Below are 20,718 nucleotides of genomic sequence, written 5' to 3' on the forward strand. Positions count from 1 at the left end.
TTTGGAAGGTGTTCCACTTCATTTTTCAGAGGCCTATTAGGCTATGTACAACTGAAATGCAACAATTATATGGAGCTAAATTGGGGACGTAAAGTTTGTAAAATAAAAATGAAAATAAAAAAATTTAAAACAATCTTTGAAATTGAAAATAACCTTAAAACTCAGTGCATTTTGAGATATTTAAAATCAAAATAAAATAAATGAAAGATGTTTAACAAAATTTTCACTTAATTTTTTTTAGTAAAAAACAAAAGAACATTAACAAACTTCATACCCCCAATTTAGCTCCACATAGTTATACATAAAAGGTAAGGTATTAAAGGCTCTTCTGTTTCACATTGCACATCTCATCAGTAACGTATGATTTTAAAAAATCCAATATCCAATGATATAACTGATTACAGCTGGATTCTTTACAATGGCTTGAAAGAAATATTCTTGCAACTTCTAGTATTTTTTTCCTCACTTCTGTAATAACAACAACAATGACAATAATAATAAGAATATTTGGATTTTATTGTCATACAAATACATATTAATATCTAAACATTTATATTTTAAAGGGCCTTGTTGTCATCCCAACCAGACTTGGCCAGGTTGCCACTCACACAATGGTGGACGCCCTGATGCAGCTTCTAAATAGGCGCTTCTACACAGCGTTTTAGGGTCGGGTTTTTCACGCCATGGTGCATTCTGTCAGGTCGGAAATATGTGGTAATATCGTTTTAAGAAAAAACACTGACTAACCAGAGCTTTGTGACACCTGATGATGAAAATACCACGCATTTCTTTTACACTCAGTAATTTAATCAGTGTTATGTGGTCAAGCTGGCATCAAAATTCAACAACAAAGATAAAATGATGTAAATTTATTGAAAAATTAAACAATTCAACTAATAAGAGCAACAAGTCCATGTCTGTTTGAGCTGTACAAAGCTCGGGGTTTTAAAATGAAGAGGGTTGAATGAATATGATCATCACTGTTTTCAGATCTTTATTTGTACTCAACTGGATTCCATATAAATCCCAATGAAATACATTGAAACTTGTAATTTGACAAAATGTGAAAAGTTTAAAGGTTTCAACCGTTAACCTACTTTAAAATAGTTAATAGCATTATTTATGGAGCAAGTAGGGCCATGGTGAAATCGGATGGGGGGGAAAAGTTGATTCAAGCGTTTTAAAAGCGTTTAAATGTGGATAGTCTAGTGTACGAGATGTACCTGAATGCATCGTAAAGCCGTAAAACACTATATAGAAGGGCAGCGACATCAAACGGACAGTACAGGTGGAAAAACGGTGGGACATCTACACAACTGACTTTCACCGGGACCAAACGGTCCGAAGGATCCGCGTTATTTCCACTTATTTCCTCATATAAACCCAAGCCATACACGCTTTTTTGTGGCAAACGGAAGTTTTATCTTGAAGAATTTCACAGGAAGCCCAGCGTTTTATTTTCGCGCGCTTGTGATCCATTCGGAGCACATTGTGTCCGGGAGTTTGTTGCTGCTGCTGCCAACCAGCGGTGGTCCGCTCACTACAGATACCGCTGCTGCAAGGAGGTGTGGGGTAAAACAGCGTCCAGCCTGGCGGTTGTCAGCATTTGGTTTCCTTCAGGACAAGGACGGTGAGAAAATGGCTCCCGCGGGTCCGTTAGAAAGTTGCATTGAAGTTTTGTAATTTCTTGGCAGTTTGAAGGTGTAACGTTAAGCTAGCTAATGTAGCTTCCAAAGAGACTCAGGGCTTCCAGCAACGTTTGTATATTAAAAACGTGTTTTTCCTTTAAATATCAGACCTGTGCTGTTTGCATGTTGTTCACCAGATAATATTGATCTCTTATTGGTTATTGAAAATATGTTACACCACCGTGATACTGCTATTTAATGACAACGTAACCTGGTTTGATGCTGTTATAAAAGCTGTGTGTAATCTGAATAAATCATGTGTTTTTTTAGTCTAACTGAATTTGGGCAGCATAAAGTAGCATGAGGTTTATTTTGACAGTTACACCGGAAGTGTTTTCATAGTTTAGTTAACTTGACATATTTTACCAGTCCGCGTGGACTGTGAAACTATCTAAAAAACAAAAACTATGAATATGTAGTTAAATAAGCAATTAATTTCATGACTTTGGAAATAAAAGTATATTCGTTATTTAAATGTTTCTGTGCTTTTCAAAAAATAATAATTGTGAAAAAAAAAATCATGATTTAATATTTAAACTCATTAAATGTTATTTTAAAAAGGACTTCGTTCATAGCTCAGTGTTGTATTTCTGGATCTGGTGATAATTTAGCGGAAATGATAAACTATCACCAGGGGCAAAATGATAGGATAGAATAAATATATTAAAATTTGGACGTTTAACATCGTAAATGAATTTGGAAAAACATAAATAAAATAAATACCATATGTGTATTTTTTAAATTGTTTTTATTAGTAGTATTATTACTTTTATTTACATTTTTTAAATTCACTAATTATTAAGCGAAATAAAAGGCGTTTCAAAGTGTTATTATTATTATTATTATTATTATTATTATTATTATTATTTCAGAGTCCTTTGGTAAACTACATCAATCTCCAGGGAGTCTTGTGATATTCATGCAATAATTTAAATAAAATTGTAATAAATATGTGAAATTGAGCAACAATTAGATTAATATGTAAATTGTTTCTTTAATACAAAATGTCAATAATAATAATACTTTTAAAAAATACCTGTGAACAAAAATGTATGAAAATGTAACTTAATAATATAAAAAATTAATTTAAGAATGTTTTTAATTTAATTAGTCTGATTGAACATCATTGAATTTAATGGCTAGTTCTTGAATAATGTTAAATGATTTTATCATATAAAGAATACAATTTTGAATGAATTATAAAATCCTATGTAGGTTTTTATGTAAGTCTCTAATAAAACATTTAAATAATGTAATAATCACATGGAACTTAAGTAAACACACGTTTAAAACAAACACCTACTGTGGATTCTTTTTAATTTTTAGACCTTTTTGTTATTGTTATTTAAAAGAAAACATGATTATTCAGAAGGCTGTATAACTTGGTCTCCATGACAACTTAAAAACGGTTTAATCTTCTCCAGGCCAGTCGTCCAGAGTTGACAGTAAAACTTGATGTGCCTGTGAATCTGAAACGTTGCAGTCATGACGTCCTCCGGTGCCTCGGCCGCTGTGCCTCCATGTTTCCACTACGAAACCAAATACATTGTGCTGAACTTCCTCAGAAAGCTGCCTGTCCACAGATCAAGGATCCCAACTACAGAGCTAGGTGAGAGGAACACTCGCTTGTGACGTTTGTCTTAGTAAACGACTAATTTATTGACTATTCTGACGAATCCAATGAAAAATAATCGTGTCTGTTCTGTAGTAACGACTAAAGCTAGCTGAAGAAATATATAAAACATAAAATGCTGTCAAGAAGCAAATCAGCTCCTTATTGTTTTGTTTTTAAATAAAAAATAATTCTGTTGTGTAAAATGCAAAATGATTCAAATGTTACTTTAAGTCTCAGGTTTGAAATAGGAAAAAACTTTACAAATAGATGTCTGTGTTGGCTATGCTACACACAGACCCGTTGCCATAGCAACTGACAACAACACCCTAATGTTTCAAGATTTGACACCAAAAAACCCTCAAACATTTCCACACAATGAACAGAACATTCAGTTTGTTATAGTTTTGTTTTTAGGCTTGATGTTTATTCTGGAGTCATTAAGATTTTACTGTGGTAGCTTAGCTACCGCTGCTATTAGCTAAGCTAACACAGCCGTGGTTGACTGGCTAATTTAAGCACCTGATGATCTGTCAGAGTTGGTGTGTAGGTTGCCTTATTATTCTTGTTTTTTAACTGAACCAAAACACTAAATTCTGCAGCACATCTACTTGTTAAGGTTCTCATAGTCAAGCCAGCATAACTGACCTACTTTCCTCTCTCAGTTTTTTTTCTTAATTAAAACTTTGTCTTGACCTTGTTATCTAGGTTTTGTAGTGTTGGCTATTGGTAGCAAAGCATTGCGTCCCCTTAGATATCATTTAAGATCTAGCTCGTTATGTTGGCAGATTCACTGCTAAAACCAATGCTAGTCACGTAGCAGGGCAGTCCATTTGCCCCCCAGCAGGGGTCTGTGTATGTGACGTCACACTGCAACATGTCTAAAGGCCGACGCAAACCGATATTTGGGCCAGGTCGGGCTAATAGCACTTAGCATTTGTCAACAGCAAGGAATTTTATTTGCAGAATGATTTGCTGAATCATTGCAGCCTGGTGCATGCTCATGTAGCAGCAACTCAAAGTATTTTGAGTTGTTGGGCGTGTAGCCACCTGTTCTCCAGCCCAGTTTAGCTTCTCTGGCTTTGGCATGAAAATGCATTCAGTAGACATCTGAATCCACCTTCATCTGAGCGACTTTCAGCTCATCTGTATTCTCATTTAATGTCCAGACTGACGGAAATGTCTGCTTTATTTATTGAAATCGTACTTTGGGATTGTAGGAGTTATTTCCCCCCATTCCTGCATATTTGAACCCAAATCCTTAATTTCCCGCTGATGTTCTGGTTGCGGCGCTTCTCCGCGTTAAACTGCAGTGAAAGAAGCACAAACAGCTGCTTTTATTTTGCTTTAGGTTCATAAATCGAGTAGAAGAGAGGAGGTTTTGAGTTGCAGCAGGTTTGAAAAACTCCAAATGACCGACTGATCCCTGCTTTCCGCTCGACCCGGTCCAGTTTCTGACAGCCTGTCATGAGTAATCATCGTAGGATTACTCTCACACCAGTAGACGGGCAGACAGAGCGGCCTGACCGGCTGCCTGCTGAGGCAGCAGAGCAGCCCGGCGCTGAGCCTCCTGGCTAAACGGGACAAAGGGGAAATGAGGGAGGCCGCTTCTCAAAAACTAAAAAAAAACAAAGACAGATTTTATTTATCTTTAGTTTTCATTTTAATCAGTTGCTATTGTCCTTTTGTGTTGGTGGTTCTGATTGGGTCTGTTTTTAAAGTTTTGTTCATTTTCTGGTTTGCTGTTTGGACAATTATTATTGGGAAGGATATTTTTCTCTTACTTTTAACTTTTGGATAGTGTTACTATGGCAACAAAGTGTTATTTCTACAACTAGAAACAGCTGATTAGCATCTCAGAAGCTCAGATAATATCTGAACTTTGACCCCAAATCCCAGAGGACTTGCAAAGATGACCACAGAAAGAGAGAACGAGGAAGTTCAAACCATCTCTGCAAGTCTCTCTAACAACATAAACAGGAAATTTAAAGCAGTGGCTAAAGAAAGGAGGTGGATCAGCAGAGCTAGCCTGTAACGATCACAGTGTTATCCAGGATGTTACCAGCTGCGTTCCATTTGCAAATGAGCGGAAACCTTTGTCAATATTCTGCCAATGTTGAAGAAACACAATTTCACAATTGTGGTGTTTCCATTGAAAAAGTTCAAATTAAAATTCGACGTAAATAAGTCATTAAGCTACTTCCTGTTGTCTTCTTCTTCGTGGTTTGCCCCAGTAGCAACAGCTGGTTGTTGATCATGTGACTCGTGTAACGTGGTGGAAATGTCTGTGTGAAATGAAAAGATGGACTTAAAAAGTTAGTTCCTCTAATCTAAAGCGCTAATCATAAACATTAGCTATGCTAAAGTGCTAAACATTAGCTATGCTAAAGTGCTAAACATTAGCTATGCTAAAGTGCTAATCCAACATGGTATTTAGTGGAAGCTAATGCTAAAGCTCGAACCTCAACCATTAAACCTTGTTTGTTCGTTGTGTGCTTGCCTCTTGCTTAATAAAGTTCCTGTAAAAAAAAGAGGAAACGGAATCGCTGTGTAAACAAATGTCAAAATAAGAGCATAAATATAAACTTCTAACTACTTGAAGGATTCTTAAGTCGATAAGCAAAACTTCAACACAGACGTCAAACTTTATTCAAAAGAAATAATTTAGGCAGAACTAAGTGTGCTAAACATTTTAAAGATTATTAGCGCGTTAGCGGGAGTTTGCCCAGCTGGTGTGAAACCTCCTCGCCTCGTACGGCTGGTTACACCTCTGCTATTCGCCTAGAATGATTTACTCCCACATGAGCTGCGCTCTGAAGTCCTTCTGATGGGTTTTCCTCTCTGTTTTATTGGGAGTCTGCAGCTCCAGGGTCTCCTGCCTACAGAAAACTCAATATTTGTTTATCAAACTGAGTGTAAAGTGTAAAATAAGGGTGCAGCCATCAGGGACTTTTCCATCCTACAGAGCTTTGCCAAATGATTCGTCCCTGTTTAAACTTTAAACAGGCACAAATCTCAGTAAAATTATTGATTATATTATGAGGAAATGTGACGATAAACCAGTTTATTTATCAGATAAGATAATGGAGCAGAAACAAGGAATAAGAGGATTATTAACACTGACCTAACCCGCTCTTTAATATTCAGCAGATAAATGTAGGATAATATTTTAGTTGGTAGATACAGATTTAAAGCTGGTCCAGATTCTGATGTGTTAAGGAGACGCCCAGGATGAGTGGGAGAGGAGCAGACGGATGAAGCAGCAGATCGACGAGGAGCTGAAGCAGCTGGAGCAGGAAGTCAATGACTGTAAGTGTCTACTGCCTGAGTGAATGAGGCCCCGCCCAACCTGCCCCCCACTGCCCACTCCCCCCCACTGCCCACTGCCCCCACACTACCCACTGCCCCCCACTGCCCCCCAACCTGCCCCCCACTGCCCCCAACCTGCCCCCACACTACCCACTTCAAGTTTTTTTTTCCCTAATTGACCTCCTGATTTCTGATCAGTTTCCAGTTCTGCGGCTTTTTCTTCTCGTTTTCATGGCATCTTCCTCCTGTTTCCAGCGTTTTCCGAGTCAGACTTCGACCTGCGCCAGTCGGTGGTGTTCTGCCCGCCGAACCCGGACAACTCTGTGGAGGAATGCCTCGCCGCCATGGGGCACGGCGTGTCCCAGGAGCTCGGCCCTCACCTGTCTGCCGCCGTGGAGGAACTCCTGTCAGGGTGAGCAGAGCTGTGGAAATATTTACCAAAGAGTTTCGTTGTCGCTCCGTGCTGCTGCAGATAATCGCTCAGCTCGCAGCCAGGCGTGATCAGCACAAAGGCTTTCGCTCGGCTTGTTGACATTTTTCAGTATTCTTTATGTAAGCATTTATGAGGTCAGACGCTGATGTTGGACAAGAATACAGCAGCAGCTAACAGTTATTTTAGTAATCGAGTATTCTATTGATTATTCTTAATTGGATAAAAAATATTGTACAGATTTTTCATTTAGAAGTGCATTAATGGTCCAAATAATTGCGTTTCTTTTTTAATTAAGAAAATAAACATTTTGTTGCCTAAAAGTGATAACATAGCACTTTTTAGTGAATTTGAACTGAGAGAAGCTAAAACTGAAAATTAAGGAGTTTTGGGTAAAACATATTGTTTTTATTTTATTTTATTTATTTCAAACAGGTTTTTAAAACCAAGAAATCAGTAGGACAAGAGGAACCATGTGCATAAATGACCAAGAACAAATAATTAGATTTCCTCTACTTTTCTGTCTCAAATGGAGGAGGAAGCAGCGAGCACTTATTTAATCCACTTCCTGTTGTCAAAGGGGGTTTTAGCTTAAATTTATATGTATTGTACAGTTTTGGCTGCACTCAGTATGCTGTGTTTTTTTCAGCAAATTGCCATTTTTTTAATGTGTATTCTCCAGTTAATGATTAATCGATTACAAAATTAGTTATTTCAGTAATCTATTAATCACAATTAATCTGATTAATCATTTCAGCCCTGCTTCTTTCCTTTGCAGCCAGATTTAAGTGAAAGTGTTGTTTGGTGTTTGTAAAGCTGAACGTCTGCGTGTTTCAGTGACCTGGACTTCCAGAGGTTTCAGCGCACGGCTGTGGATCTCATCAGCCACACCGAATCGGCCTGGAACACGGTGAGCCGTTGCTCTGCTGCTTCTTCACCTTCCTGACGTCAGCTGACGCAGCTTCCTCAACTTGTTGGTTGTCTCTGACAGGCTTTGGTGCCGCTGCTGCTGCTGCGGGCTCTGCTGTTCGAGGGGAAGCCTGTGAAGACGCTGCTGCAGCTGGGGCTGCGCTGCCTGCAGGAGGACGAGACGCAGTTCATCGTCCAGCAGGGAGGATGGGTGAGTGTTCGACCGCAGAGGGGAAAAAACGTCTGCAAACTGACCCAAAGGGATTCCCGTAGCCTGGGTTTGTGTTGCATTATGGGAAATGAACTAAGAAGAGATGGCGGCGAGTCGTTTCCGTAAAGCGTAAAACTTTGAGGACGTCTCCTCCGATAATATCACTGGAAGTAAAATCCAGAGAAATGGTTGATTCCTGATGTTTGACTGATTTTAAAGTCAGAAGACGTAAATGTGTTCTCCAAAAACAACTTCAATCCAGAGTAGGAGCAAGGCCGTGACCTTTAACCTCTGTCACCTGAAACTGAAAACAGGCAGTGGTGGGAAGTAACGAAGTACTTCGTTACTGTACTTAAGTACAGTTTTCGTGTATCTGTACTTTACTTAAGTAGATTTAATAATGGATACTTTCTACTTTTACTCCACTACATTTTACAGTAAGTATCTGTACTTTCTACTTCACTTCATTTCTACTAAACTGTCCCGTTACTCGTTACATCCAAGTCGCGTTGCGCTTTTTGTCCGTTAAAATGTGACGTTCAGGGTCTTAAGGTGGCGCCGTAAAATCCGAGCAATAACGTGACTTAGTGTCTGTTGTCACCCATCGCCTCCACCTTTACTCGCACGCGGAGCTCCAGACATGCGCAGTGGTTTCCTCTGAGCGGGAGAAGACGTCTGTCTGATCGTCAGTAATATATTAGCTGCATAAACCATAAGATATGGCGACATGTAAAACCAGCAGCGCTTCGCTTCCACAGACGGTGGGACTGAGTCCAACTTTTAGCGTCACTTGGAAGGAAAGCTTAAAGAAAGGTAAGATCTGTGGACGTGATGCTAGCAAAGCTAGCTGTACGGAGACATGTTGCATCTGGATGAAAACAGTTGTCACTCATGCGCTGAATTATTGTGTGGAGGTGTTGACTGAGGTGTCCATATATGGGACAACGCTGTGACCAAAGTGCAATATAGGGATATGACATTCAGGAACGATCCGATTCTTCCGGACGGATCTTTACTAAGTCCTATAGGACTTCCATGTCCTCCCCTGCCAGTTTGATTTTTTTCAAAATAAAAGCCACAAGTGGCAAAAAAAAGAAGTTGATGCTATGTTAGAACAGGAGACCAGATGTTTCCATCCCTGAAATTATGATGCATAGAATCACATATCTAAGTCTAAACTATGTTACAGAGTAAACACAATGAAAACATGCTTTATCTGTGGCATTGTTCATTAAAATGGCACATTTCTAATGTATTAAAATTAAATGATCAGTTCACTTAATGATATTAGCGATTAAGTATTATTCAGCAAGTACTTTTGATACTAAAGTATTTTTAAAAGCCAGTACTTTTTTACTTTTACTTAAGTAAATTGTTAATGTGATAGTTTTACTTTTACTTGAGTATATTTTTGTCTGTTTATTTGTACTTTTACTTAAGTACATTTTTGAGTACTTTCTCCACCACTGAAAACAGGACAACAGGACCTTCTGCATGTTTACGTTCAGACTGACATGCAGTTGCTAAATTAGCCACATGAGAGCAGCAGTGAGTCAGGCGCTGTAGGTGGAGGCTGCAGAGAAAGAGCTGCTGGTTGAAGATGCTACACATTCTCTAAAAAACATAGAAAGGTCCAACATTTAAAAATGATTGAGAACCTCTACAAACTATTGGCTCGATCAAAACTGATTAATAAAATGAGCTGCAATAACTGAAACGTTAAGTTGCTGCAGCTCAATTTATTGCTTTGAGTCTTAAAATAATGTCCAGGTTCAGTTTATTAACTCAATCGGCAACAGGCTCTCTGTAGTCAATGCTGCTATAGGAAATCAGTCAGTCAGGAGACGTGGAACAGTTTGACTTAATGTTCTTATCACTAAAGGAAGTTAAATAAATGTTTGTATGTTTTTTTTAATCATACCTTGGATTCAAATTATTAGATTCCCCAAAGTAATTATTTCACTTTTTAATGGAGTTAATTACAAGGTCTGTAATCAATCAGTCACATTTTAATTGAACACTAAATAAGATGAGCAACAGTTTAAATTCAAAACCATTATTGCTGCTAAGTTATAGAACAAATATCCAAATAGGATCCGTTTCTCCTGTCATTCACTGATCAGCGCTGGGCGAGACGAAGATATGAACCTGAAGATTTATCACAATATTTGTGGGATTATTGTGAGAACAAGAGAACTGATGGCAGAAACTATTAATCTCTATGTTTTAGGTAACTATGACGGCACGACTCAAATCCTGAAAAACCTTCCTGTTGGTAAAGAGCATCTTCAGGTCACCAGTCACACGAAGACGTGGGATTTGTTTCACTGCATTTAGTCCATATCAGACGTGACGGCTAGTGATTAAAAAGTCAAATTAACAGTCCCAGCAATATGGACAGTTTTTTTAGCATCATTAATCTTGATAACAATCAATCAAAATTCTTATGATGAGAAACTATGATAAGTTATAAACGATACGATGGAGGCCCCGACCCACAGACGACGGTTCAGATTTGGAAGATGTTTTATTTGTTTTAGAGGCTGCAGTTATTTAAAAACCGGACTGACTGGTCGGTCATCGATGGAGAACGCTCCAGGCCTCACATCGACGCCGTCGTTTCAGCTTTTACTGTGGAGAAGTGAGGGGAGCGCTGCTGGCTGCAAACGAGGTCACTGATGAGGAGTCACGTGACTCGGCACGTTAACACCGCTTCGTTACCGCAGACAGAGCTGCGTCACAGCTGAACAGATGACGGGACGGCTGATGAAGGCATGAAGAGGAGGGAGAGGAAGGCGGGGAGGGGAGGGCTCAGCGACCAACAGCAGCCAGTGGGAGCAAAGTTGCATCTCTTCCACTTTGACGACTGCATGCTTGCGCCCAGCTCACTCGCTGCGACCTGCGCTCCGTCTTGCGGTTCCTGTCCTGCTGGATCTCCGGAGATTTGTGCGCTGAGGTGCGATCCGGCGCCGCAGGACTTTACGCCGAGGTGAGACGTTTTCCTGTGGAGTGACAAAAACCCAAACTCATTTCCAGATGATGAGAAGATCTCCTCTTCCTGGCAACATGGCCGCCGCCTCCTGTGGTTGCTTTGGCTTCTTTTTAGGGCTGAAACTAACGATTCTTTTTGAAATCGATTAATCTGATAATTAATCAATTAATCGAATAAAAATGGCTGCATTCTACAGATTTTTCATTGAACTATTTAATCCTTTTTAGTACAATGTTAGAAATGTATAAAAAAAATCAAATAAGCAAATCATGATTTGGGAGTTTTGGCTAAAACGTATTTCAGACAAAAGTTTTATCTTAAATGCCAAATGTGTCTTATTGTTGTACAGTTTTGGCTCTGAATGTGTTTTTTCCAGCAAATGGCCCTTTTCTTTAGTCTGAATACTTTGGTTTTAAGCAGTTACTAAATTAGTTGACAATTATTTCAATAATCGATTAATCAAGATTAATCGTTTCAGCCCGACTTTGTTTCTCTGCATCATATTTATTTTTTTGCACTTCAGATCACGTATTTTCTCTGCCAGGCCGTGGTTAACGTCTCTGAGATGAAACCGGAGCAGGATGTTGGGTTTTGGAGCAGAAAACAATGAGGTTCATTATGAGCCTAATGTGGCTCACAGTCGGTTTGGCAGGAACAAAGCCCGGGTCGGGTTCTGCCGGTCCGGCAGCGCGAAGAATCAGCCAACCGTCCTTCTCCCTCTGGAAACTGCTGAGTTCAAAGTTGACGTCAGCCATTTTCTCTGCGGTTTGAGTCGTTTGAATTCTGGAGGACGAAGGTGAAACGCTGTAAACCGACAGCTGATAGTCAAAGCAGGATATCTAGGAAGATGTAAAACATTTCTGAAGCTCCGTTTGTTTGCTGCGCCGCCCGCCTGGCGCTGCAGCCGCCCGCCTGGCGCTGCAGCCGCCCGCCTGGCGCTGCAGCCGCCCGCCTGGCGCTGCAGCCGCCCGCCTCTCGCGCCGCCCGCCTGGCGCTGCAGCTGCCTCCCTGACTTACGTAAGCAATTTGCTCAGCGGCTCCAGGGTGGAACTCGTTCATCATGACCCGTCGCTGCGGTTCTGGATCAGCAGCAGAACCGAGGCGGCGCAGGACGGGAACAACACTTTTAATGAAACCCTGAGCAGGCTTCACTGGGCCTTCACAGCGGCGTTTTAACGGTCTGCTTAATGAACCAGAACCAGAACCGGGCTGATGTTTCCAGTGTGGACTGACCTGAAAACATTTTAATCCGTTCATTAAAAATTTTAGCATCTATCCAGGAAAATGAGCTGAGGACTCAGATCATCTCAGTCTGGAAAAACATCAAATCTGTTCATGAGCATCCAGTTAATGATTAATTTACTAATCAATTATTGACGATTAATCAGCTAAAAAAAAAATCTGTTATTTTATGTGATTTAACATGCATAAAAACATCCAAATAAATACATTTACTTTTTTAAATAAGAACATTGGGACTACAACTAATTATTTTAATAATAATCATTTAATAATTTAGTATACTGGTGATTAATCAATTAATCAAACAAAAAACTTTGCCTTTTATGTACAATATTATAAAAACATTTTAAAATGCAAATAAACAAATAATCAAATTCCTTTCTAATAAAATAAGACAATAAGCACTATACTGAACATCAATACAGTCAAGGGATGATCTGGTGATTTATTGATTAATAATCAGATAGCAAAAGGTGTTTTTTTTTTTTTTTTTCCAGAATCTGAATTATATTTTTAAGATAATTTGTGACTTTACTTTTCAGTTGAATTTTCAGAACTTATTTGCTCTCGGTGCCAAGATGGTGAACTTATTGATGCGACCGGATCGCCTGGAGCCGAATTAGTCCAATAAACGTTTAGTCTCTGAGAACTGCAGTTACCAAAACGATGCTAACATGATGAGTTTTGATGAGTTTAGGGATTTAATTGGGTAATTTCACCATCATGAGCCCAATAGAAGCCGTGGGGGGTTTTGTCGCCCTGCCTGTGCTGATCTCAGGTCAGATTTGAAATTTTAAATGACTGTTCAGTGAGAGTGAGAACAGAGGCGGCTCTGGCTCCGACCCAGGAATCTGCCGTCTGGGTTTGTCTTCAGGCGAGGGCGGAGGTCTGAACCTGGCAACAAAACCCAACGTAGGTTAATGTTTGGCAGCTGCAGCAGTTCAAGGACAGCAAAACGCAAATCTGCACGACCGACCTGAAGGTTAGCTGCGATAAAACGGTAAAGCTTCGTGTTTGAAATGTCTCATCTGTGGCTCACAGTGACTTTCTGTTGTTAAACTGCCTTTAAATGTTCGTTAATGTGGGTGGAAAGCAGCTGGTTGGCGTTGGGAAGGCCGTTCTGTAGGATTTTGGGAAGTGCTCCTGCTGTTCCACATGTAAAGCAGCTTAGGGAGAATAGGGATGTTGGATAACGCTGGAGTGCTCCCAGATTTAATCTCTCTGCTCTCATCCAGCTGACATGCACAGAGAGTAACCTTCAGTTATTTTCTTTTTGTTCTGGATCTTCTTGGGTTGAAAATGAGAGAGTCGCTCTGCTGTCAGACGCTTTCTGTCTGCTGTGTCGTCAAACCGTTCACCCTTCCTGTCAGTCCGACTGACGCCGCCGGTCAAATCCGGCTCACCATCCACACCGTGTTCCAGGTTTTATCATCTGAATTATGGAGCAGAAAATCATGAAAATATTCACATCCCCACAACTAATCAAAGACTAGATGATATGAGTTATGACAACATTGAATTTAACTTTGAGCTAAATAAAGTATTTTTTTTAATTTAACTACTATTTATATGAACATCATGGTGGAAACAACTGGCATCTGAAATGAACGTGTTAACCAGACTGAAGCTCCTCTGGATCCTTCAGAGGCTCAATGATTTCGATAGCTGTGCTATAGCTGTGACCCTACCCTAACCCTAGAATGATAGCTGTGCTAAAGCTAAAGCACTAATCATAAACATTAGCTGTGCTAAAGCACTAATCATAAACATTAGCTGTGCTAAAGCACTAATCATAAACATTAGCTGTGCTAAAGCTAAAGCACTAATCATAAACATTAGCTGTGCTAAAGCTAAAGCACTAATCATAAACATTAGCTGTGCTAAAGCTAAAGCACTAATCATAAACATTAGCTGTGCTAAAGCACTAATCATAAACATTAGCTGTGCTAAAGCTAAAGCACTAATCATAAACAGTAGCTGTGCTGAAGCTAAAGCACTAATCATAAACATTAGCTGTGCTAAAGCTAAAGCACTAATCATAAACATTAGCTGTGCTAAAGCTAAAGCACTAATCATAAACAGTAGCTGTGCTGAAGCTAAAGCACTAATCATAAACAGTAGCTGTGCTGAAGCTAAAGCACTAATCATAAACATTAGCTGTGCTAATGCTAAAGCACTAATAAACATTAGCTGTGCTAAAGCTAAAGCACTAATCATAAACATTAGCTGTGCTAAAGCTAAAGCACTAATCATAAACATTAGCTGTGCTAAAGCTAAAGCACTAATCATAAACAGTAGCTGTGCTGAAGCTAAAGCACTAATCATAAACAGTAGCTGTGCTGAAGCTAAAGCACTAATCATAAACATTAGCTGTGCTAATGCTAAAGCACTAATAAACATTAGCTGTGCTAATGCTAAAGCACTAATTAATTAGTGACAGAAAGGACCAAGTACAAAAAATTTGTATTTCAAACCGAATCAAACTGGAATTGGGAATCAGAACCTGCTGTGTGAACGCAGCCATGATTTTACTGGTTCTGATGCGTGTCCGCCATCTTGTCTGCCTGGTTCTGTCTGCAGGGTAAAGTTCTGAGCCTGGACCAGAACGAGGAGCCCACGGCGGCCGTCACTGACGACAGCAACGACATCTACATCCTGTCGGAGGAGCAGCAGCCCGACACGCTCAGCACCGGAGACAGAGGCAAGCCGAGCGCCTGGCAGACGGACAGCCTGCCGGCGTCCCTGGGCGGCCACGAGTCGTGGGCGCAGGTCGATCCGATGGACCCCGAAGACGTGAAGGACCTTCACTGCGGCGAGAGCGTGGCGCTGGCTGAGGAGCGCAGCGAGAACAACTCTTCCAACTCCGACATCGTCCATGTGGAGCGGGAGGAGGCGGAACTCATGGAGGAGAGCGGCGACGCCGACGGCGACGCCATCGAGGAGAGCATGATGAGCCTTCTGATGACCGAGAGCGACCTGGCGGCGCTGCGGGCCGAGTTCGGAGACCCGGCTCTGCACACTCAGCCGCCATCGACCCTGGTGCTGCCGGAGGAGCCCGTCGTCATGGAGACTCCCAAGAGTTTGTCCCCAGAAGCAGAAGCCCCGCCTCCTGTACTTGCAGTAGAACCCGACCCGGAGCCAGAACCCGCCCCAGTGCCTGTCCAGGTGGAAACCACGACTCAGGCCGAGGAAGTCCCACCAGAACCAGCAGAAACCGAAACCCCGCCAGAACCAGCATGCACCCCAAAGCAGAACACTGAGCCTGAACTGGAACCAGAACCAGAACCGGATTCCTCTGTGACCCCTGTGCCAGAGGTCCTGGCTGAAGAGGCCCCGGTTCTGGAGGTCCCCAAAGCGCTGCCCCAGGACCCGGCAAAACCAAAACCAGAACTGGAGGAGGAGTTCCCGGTTCTGCTGTATGGCGGAGCGGTTTTGGTTCTGTTCGCCGCGGTGACCTTCGGCGTGATTCTGTTCAGGAGGAGGTAGAAATATGTCCCGGTCAAATAAATGTTCTATTCTTGATGTAAAAGCTCCGTAGTGCTGGGTTTCTCTGGTCGGCCCGGTCCAGAAGAACCGGGCCCTGAAGCAGGATTGTCTCCTCCTCTCTGTCTTCTGTCTGTTTCTGTCTCACCTTTGATGATTTTTCAAACTTTTTCAGCAGCAAAATGAGATTTAAATTTTTTGAAAAATGAATATTGATGAAATATTTTGTTTTCTGTGAATCCAGGCAGGAAGTTCTGGTATGAAATTATCTGTCACGTTTCACTGCACATGCAACATGGGTTTTGTTTATTGTGAATAAAATCTTAAAGTTTTCCCCCCCAGAGACGAGTGGAAATATTTGAATATGAAAGTTTGATGCGCCTCTTCATGATGCTGCTGTAAAACAGGAGCTGAAATAAGGAAGACAATTCCTGCCGTGAAAGAAAAAATGAAAGGACAGGAAGTCATACTTACAAGGATAAGTCATAACTTTGAGTTTTCCTGATAAAATGTACAAATTTAAAGTAATATTTACAAAAATAAGGTACAATTTTTAGTTTTAGAGGATAGGTCACATTTACAAGAATTTGTCAAATTTGAGTTTGTCGTAATTTTTAGTTTTATTGATAAAACTTGTGAATGCAAATAGTTACAAGACTAAGTTACTGTAATTCTTAAAAAGAAAGTTATAATTATGTGTTTTAAGTTATAAGTTCAGACTGATGAGGAAACGCTGCCAGCCTGGGGGTCTAAATTATGGGATATGTTGTTACCATGGTGATTAAAGGAGTCCTGCTGGCAAATGAAATCAACCTTCATTGTGGACCTCAACCATATTCTCGAATAGGATTTGCTTCACAATCCTCTGCAAGCTGCCCTTTCCATCTATTTTTCCTCCCACTTTTCCTTCCACTGAACTTTCCATGAATGTACTTGCACATAGCACTCTGAACTGCCAGCTTCTTCAGCAGTGAACTTTTTTAATTACTGAAATAAATTCATTTTAAAATCTTAATTTCCTAAATTTTGGGTATTTTTACTCGAGTTTAGTTGATCATAACTCATAATTTTACTTTGCTCGGCTAGTTCATTTCCTAACAAATCTTTTTTTTTTTTTTTTTTTGATGTGATTAATCAGTAAAAATCCCAGAGTTGCAACATTTTGTTACATAACCATCTTCCATGCAGAGCCTTCAAAGTAAAACCAAAGGTCTGAGCTGCAAACACTTCTACTAAAAATCTGAAACCGGAACAAAAACGATGAAACCGCAAAGTCAGAAGTTTATCTCTGGCTGTTTATTATTTACAGGCATCATAAAATATGAGCTCAATGCAGACGAGAGTTGAAATTACAGTCCAGTTCTGGGTAGACCAGCCCTAATGCACAGACAAAAACAGTTTGATCATTTCATTCAAGTATAGAATATACATTTGCATGCATATTTAATGCAGGCTTGAGTAAACAGAAACATGTAAACTGTGAAACAAATTCAAGTGTTAACTTTCAGTTCCCTCTTTTTATGAATAAGTCTTCAGTTTCCCTCCATCAGTAACGTTTCTATGAGCACAGCTGGGCTGAGGGGGCGGGGCCAAGTCCTTCAGTCACTTCCTGTGCTGCAGGAAACTCATCTGGTCCACCGATGGCAGATGAACTGGACAGCCGTGTCGAAGAGGCCCTTCAGCAGCCGCGGAGCCTGGATGCAGACGCCCTTCACCAGGGTCAAGGTCAGGGCCACGACGACCTGCTCCTGGGGCAAGTCCTTCACAGAAACCTCCCTGAGCAGCCGCTCCACCTCGTTCACAAGATGGTTCCCCAACTGATGGGCAGCAGAAGAACCGGTCAGAACAGCAAGCCAGCGACAAACAAGCAATTAATCAGGATTAATCAATTAGTGAAATAATCAGCAGCTAATTTGGTAATCAATTAATCGTTAACTGGAGACATACTGACTGGAAAAAAGGAAATTTGCTGCAAGAACAACTCACTGAGCAGATCTTAAGACAAAACTGTACAAAAATACAGACATTTTGCATGTAAAAGGGACAGGCACATGGTGCCATTTTATTTTATTTTATTATTTTAAAAAGGAATTATTTGCATCTTTTTATATATTTCTAAAATCGTATAAAAAGGCTCAAGTGATTCAGTGAAAAATCTGCAGAAGGTGCCAGTTCTTAAATCTGATTAATCATCAGAATAACTGATTAATCCATAACTAACATAATCGTTAGCTGCAGCACACCACTAGTTCTGATCTTTGCTGTTATTTTCCGCAGCGGTGCAGAGCTCACTTCAGAAGGCGACTCGGAGACGTTCCTGGCCAGGTTCTGCACCGCCCGCGCCACCACCTGCAGCTCAAACTGGGCTGCGATCTCTCTCAGCTCCTGAGCAACGGCCTGGATGTTGATGACTTCCTGCTGGCCTCCTGCAGAAACAGATAAGAGCCGGAGCATCAGCACCATCACTTCCCTCCACAAACTGCTGAACGGTCTGGACTCTAATGGAGCTCCAACACCCATCAGGGCTGACAGATCGGCCGTCTGCAGCGCCGTTTTCCTGCAGGATCTCCACTAAACTCTCAGGTTTCCTGCGATTTTTGACACCATGTTGATAAAAGCAAAGCTGAGAGGCTTTCAGGACGTCTCCCACACGCTGAATTTCACCAACATGGGGAATTTGGAGGCTAGTAGATGAAGTCAAACTGATCATTGTGCTCCTCAAACTATCTGGAATTTTTATTTCCTTGTTGACACTTGAACAATCTGTTCAACTAACATAAGATCATGGAGTAACTATGAGAGAAAAAAAAGAAACAGCACAGCATATTTTTGGAAAATCTGGATGTTTTTTCTCACAAATGTTCTCGGGTTTCTATAATTCAGAGTGATGTCATCGCCCAGGGCGGCCATCTTATTGTTATTAGGACTTTGAATGCAGGTCAACTCTACGACAAAGTATTAGGGCCAGACTGATTTTTCTTTTTCTTTTAACTACCAGAATATAGTCATAATATTAGAGGAATGAAGTAGTAATTTTATGAGAACTCCAACAAAAAACAAATAACTAAAATGTGGAATGTTGAGAATCTTATGAAGTTATATTTCAGATTAAGCTTTACAGATAATACGTATACAAATAATAATCTATTTTGACAAAAGAACCACATGGACCAGGCTGGTCACATCGGATCCCCATACATCCATTAAAGATCTTTTCTTAAGAAAAAACTTTTGTCTCATAATTTTAAGATGATTTTGGAAGAAAAATGCATCTCTGTCCGGCTAATATTACCTCATTCTCTAATTAAAAATATATATATATAAAAAAACTTGTAGCTTTGCTCTAATACTTCAAAGTCAGATTCTGGTAGATTTTTCTCTTTAAATGACCTCTTTGAAAATATTTTCTGCAATTCCTTCCACACGCCCATTATGTTAACATAATTGTTAGTGGTCATAATGTTCTGCCTGATCAGTGGACGTTCTTATATCACATGCAACAAAACAGGTTTAGATGTAGAACTGAAGGGGAAGTCTGAAACTCCCAGCAGTATCGGTGTTGTCTGATTTTACTTTCAGTTTCCTGGTTTGTTGTAGAAATAAAAAACTGATCAGCTGTGATTCAGTGGAAAGATTTCCACCAGCAGGCATGGGCGGTTCTACACGGGGGCCAGTGCCCTTTTCTCATGAGATAATACTAAATAGGTTTATTAGGATGATATTATGTGGCACAGAAACAGTAACCAATTCCTCCTTTTTACTAATTTATTTTTCACCTTCACAGATTTATGTTAACTAAATAAAAACTGAGGTTCTGCAGTTTTAGTTTCAGCTTTGAGACAAGATCACTTTCCATTTCCTAGATCAGTGATCTGCAGCTCCAGAGGAAACATTACCATCTCAAGGATAATGTATCCTCTGGTGGAAATATTATCCTGTTATTCATTTATTTTATTTTTCTATGCCCCCCTCCCCATGAAAAGAGCAGCAGGCCCCAACCTGGCATCCCTGGTCTAGATCCGCCTCTGCTCTACTGCCTATTGATCATAAGTACCAGCTTTGGCTGTGAAAATTAAACTCATCCTCCAGGTTTTTGTCGCTACTGAGTGTAAAATTTGACGTCCAGGCTTGTCAACGGGAGACAGAGCTACTGACCTGGCTGAGGGAGCTCCACAAGCGGCAGGATATCATCCAAATACCCGGTGATGTTTCCAGGCAGATGTCCATCTGTCTGCAGATCCCCGTGTTCCTCTGCTTCTACCTTGTTTCCATTATCGTTGATCTCCCGGGATAAAATCAGTTCGTTTCCTTTGGAGCAAAGCTCCTTGTTGTAATTGAGGTCTTTGGAGTCAGGTTGGAGAAAGAAAAAAACCACCAGAGCGGCGCTTTGCTGGTCCGCTAGAAACCCCAAGTCGCCCATTGATGATCTGTGAACATCCAGGCTACTTAACAGTTAAAAAACACTGTATGTTTTGAATTGATTGAATAAACTAACAAATTCTGAACACAAGTCAGATTAAATTGATGACAGGCGTTTAGCAAAATCCAGTTAAAACCGTTAAAACTTTGACGTTAAATGAGGAAAAACAAGTGGCTTGATGCTAACTTTGATTAGCATCGAAAGCTTAACTTTAACCTAAGCTGCTAACTGCTAACAAGAAATCAACACCAAGTTTCATGAGACAAAAACAGACTCACTCTCGGCTCCCTGTTGTCTTGAAAGCATTTAAGTTAAAAGTTAAGATAGTGATACCAGACGTGGAGCTGTTAACCCCCAACCTTGTTACCGCATCAGCCTCCAGTGTTGAACTGTGAGCGACTTCTTCCAAGTCAACAATCTTT

General features: G+C 40.5%; 2 protein-coding genes across 4 annotated transcripts; one reads left to right on the top strand and one right to left on the bottom strand.

Moving 5' to 3' along the window:
- The first annotated feature begins 1,282 nt into the window (after positions 1 to 1,282).
- bcl2l13 (BCL2 like 13) lies at positions 1,283 to 16,217 on the top strand. Of its 3 annotated transcripts, none has more exons than XM_088006103.1 (7): positions 1,283 to 1,630; positions 3,113 to 3,297; positions 6,520 to 6,609; positions 6,865 to 7,021; positions 7,877 to 7,949; positions 8,031 to 8,159; positions 14,974 to 16,217. In XM_088006103.1, the coding sequence occupies exons 2-7, from the start codon at positions 3,174 to 3,176 to the stop codon at positions 15,877 to 15,879; spliced, it is 1,479 nt and encodes a 492-aa protein (XP_087862229.1). In that variant the 5' UTR covers positions 1,283 to 1,630; positions 3,113 to 3,173; the 3' UTR covers positions 15,880 to 16,217. The 3 variants fall into 3 exon arrangements, with proteins under 3 accessions (XP_087862229.1, XP_087862231.1, XP_087862230.1); XM_088006105.1 differs by having other exon boundaries at positions 6,523 to 6,609; XM_088006104.1 differs by having other exon boundaries at positions 3,172 to 3,297.
- A 940-nt stretch (positions 16,218 to 17,157) lies between these two features.
- On the bottom strand, positions 17,158 to 20,699 carry bida (BH3 interacting domain death agonist). Its single transcript, XM_088006106.1, has 3 exons — positions 20,032 to 20,699; positions 18,169 to 18,302; positions 17,158 to 17,693 (listed from the first exon to the last, which is right to left on the bottom strand). Exons 1-3 carry the CDS (start codon positions 20,294 to 20,296, stop codon positions 17,502 to 17,504), a joined length of 591 nt encoding a protein of 196 aa, XP_087862232.1. The 5' UTR covers positions 20,297 to 20,699; the 3' UTR covers positions 17,158 to 17,501.
- Positions 20,700 to 20,718: the final 19 nt, after the last annotated feature.

This window comes from Poecilia mexicana, unplaced genomic scaffold (genome assembly GCF_051168715.1).
Source record: "Poecilia mexicana isolate PSO_F unplaced genomic scaffold, ASM5116871v1 scaffold_6, whole genome shotgun sequence".
In the NCBI taxonomy this organism is placed as follows: domain Eukaryota; kingdom Metazoa; phylum Chordata; class Actinopteri; order Cyprinodontiformes; family Poeciliidae; genus Poecilia; species Poecilia mexicana.

Bases quoted from the DNA above. Each gene is read 5' to 3' on its own strand.
- bcl2l13 (XM_088006103.1), top strand. From the start codon at position 3,174: ATGACGTCCTCCGGTGCCTCGGCCGCTGTGCCTCCATGTTTCCACTAC. The intron at 6,610-6,864 runs GTAAGTGTCTAC...TCCTGTTTCCAG, and splicing joins GGAGCAGGAAGTCAATGACT to CGTTTTCCGAGTCAGACTTC. The intron at 7,950-8,030 runs GTGAGCCGTTGC...TGTCTCTGACAG, and splicing joins CCGAATCGGCCTGGAACACG to GCTTTGGTGCCGCTGCTGCT.
- bida (XM_088006106.1), bottom strand. From the start codon at position 20,296: ATGGGCGACTTGGGGTTTCTAGCGGACCAGCAAAGCGCCGCTCTGGTG. The intron at 18,303-20,031 runs GTCAGTAGCTCT...CTGTTTCTGCAG, and splicing joins TGTGGAGCTCCCTCAGCCAG to GAGGCCAGCAGGAAGTCATC. The intron at 17,694-18,168 runs GTGAGCTCTGCA...GCTGCCCATCAG, and splicing joins TCTCCGAGTCGCCTTCTGAA to TTGGGGAACCATCTTGTGAA.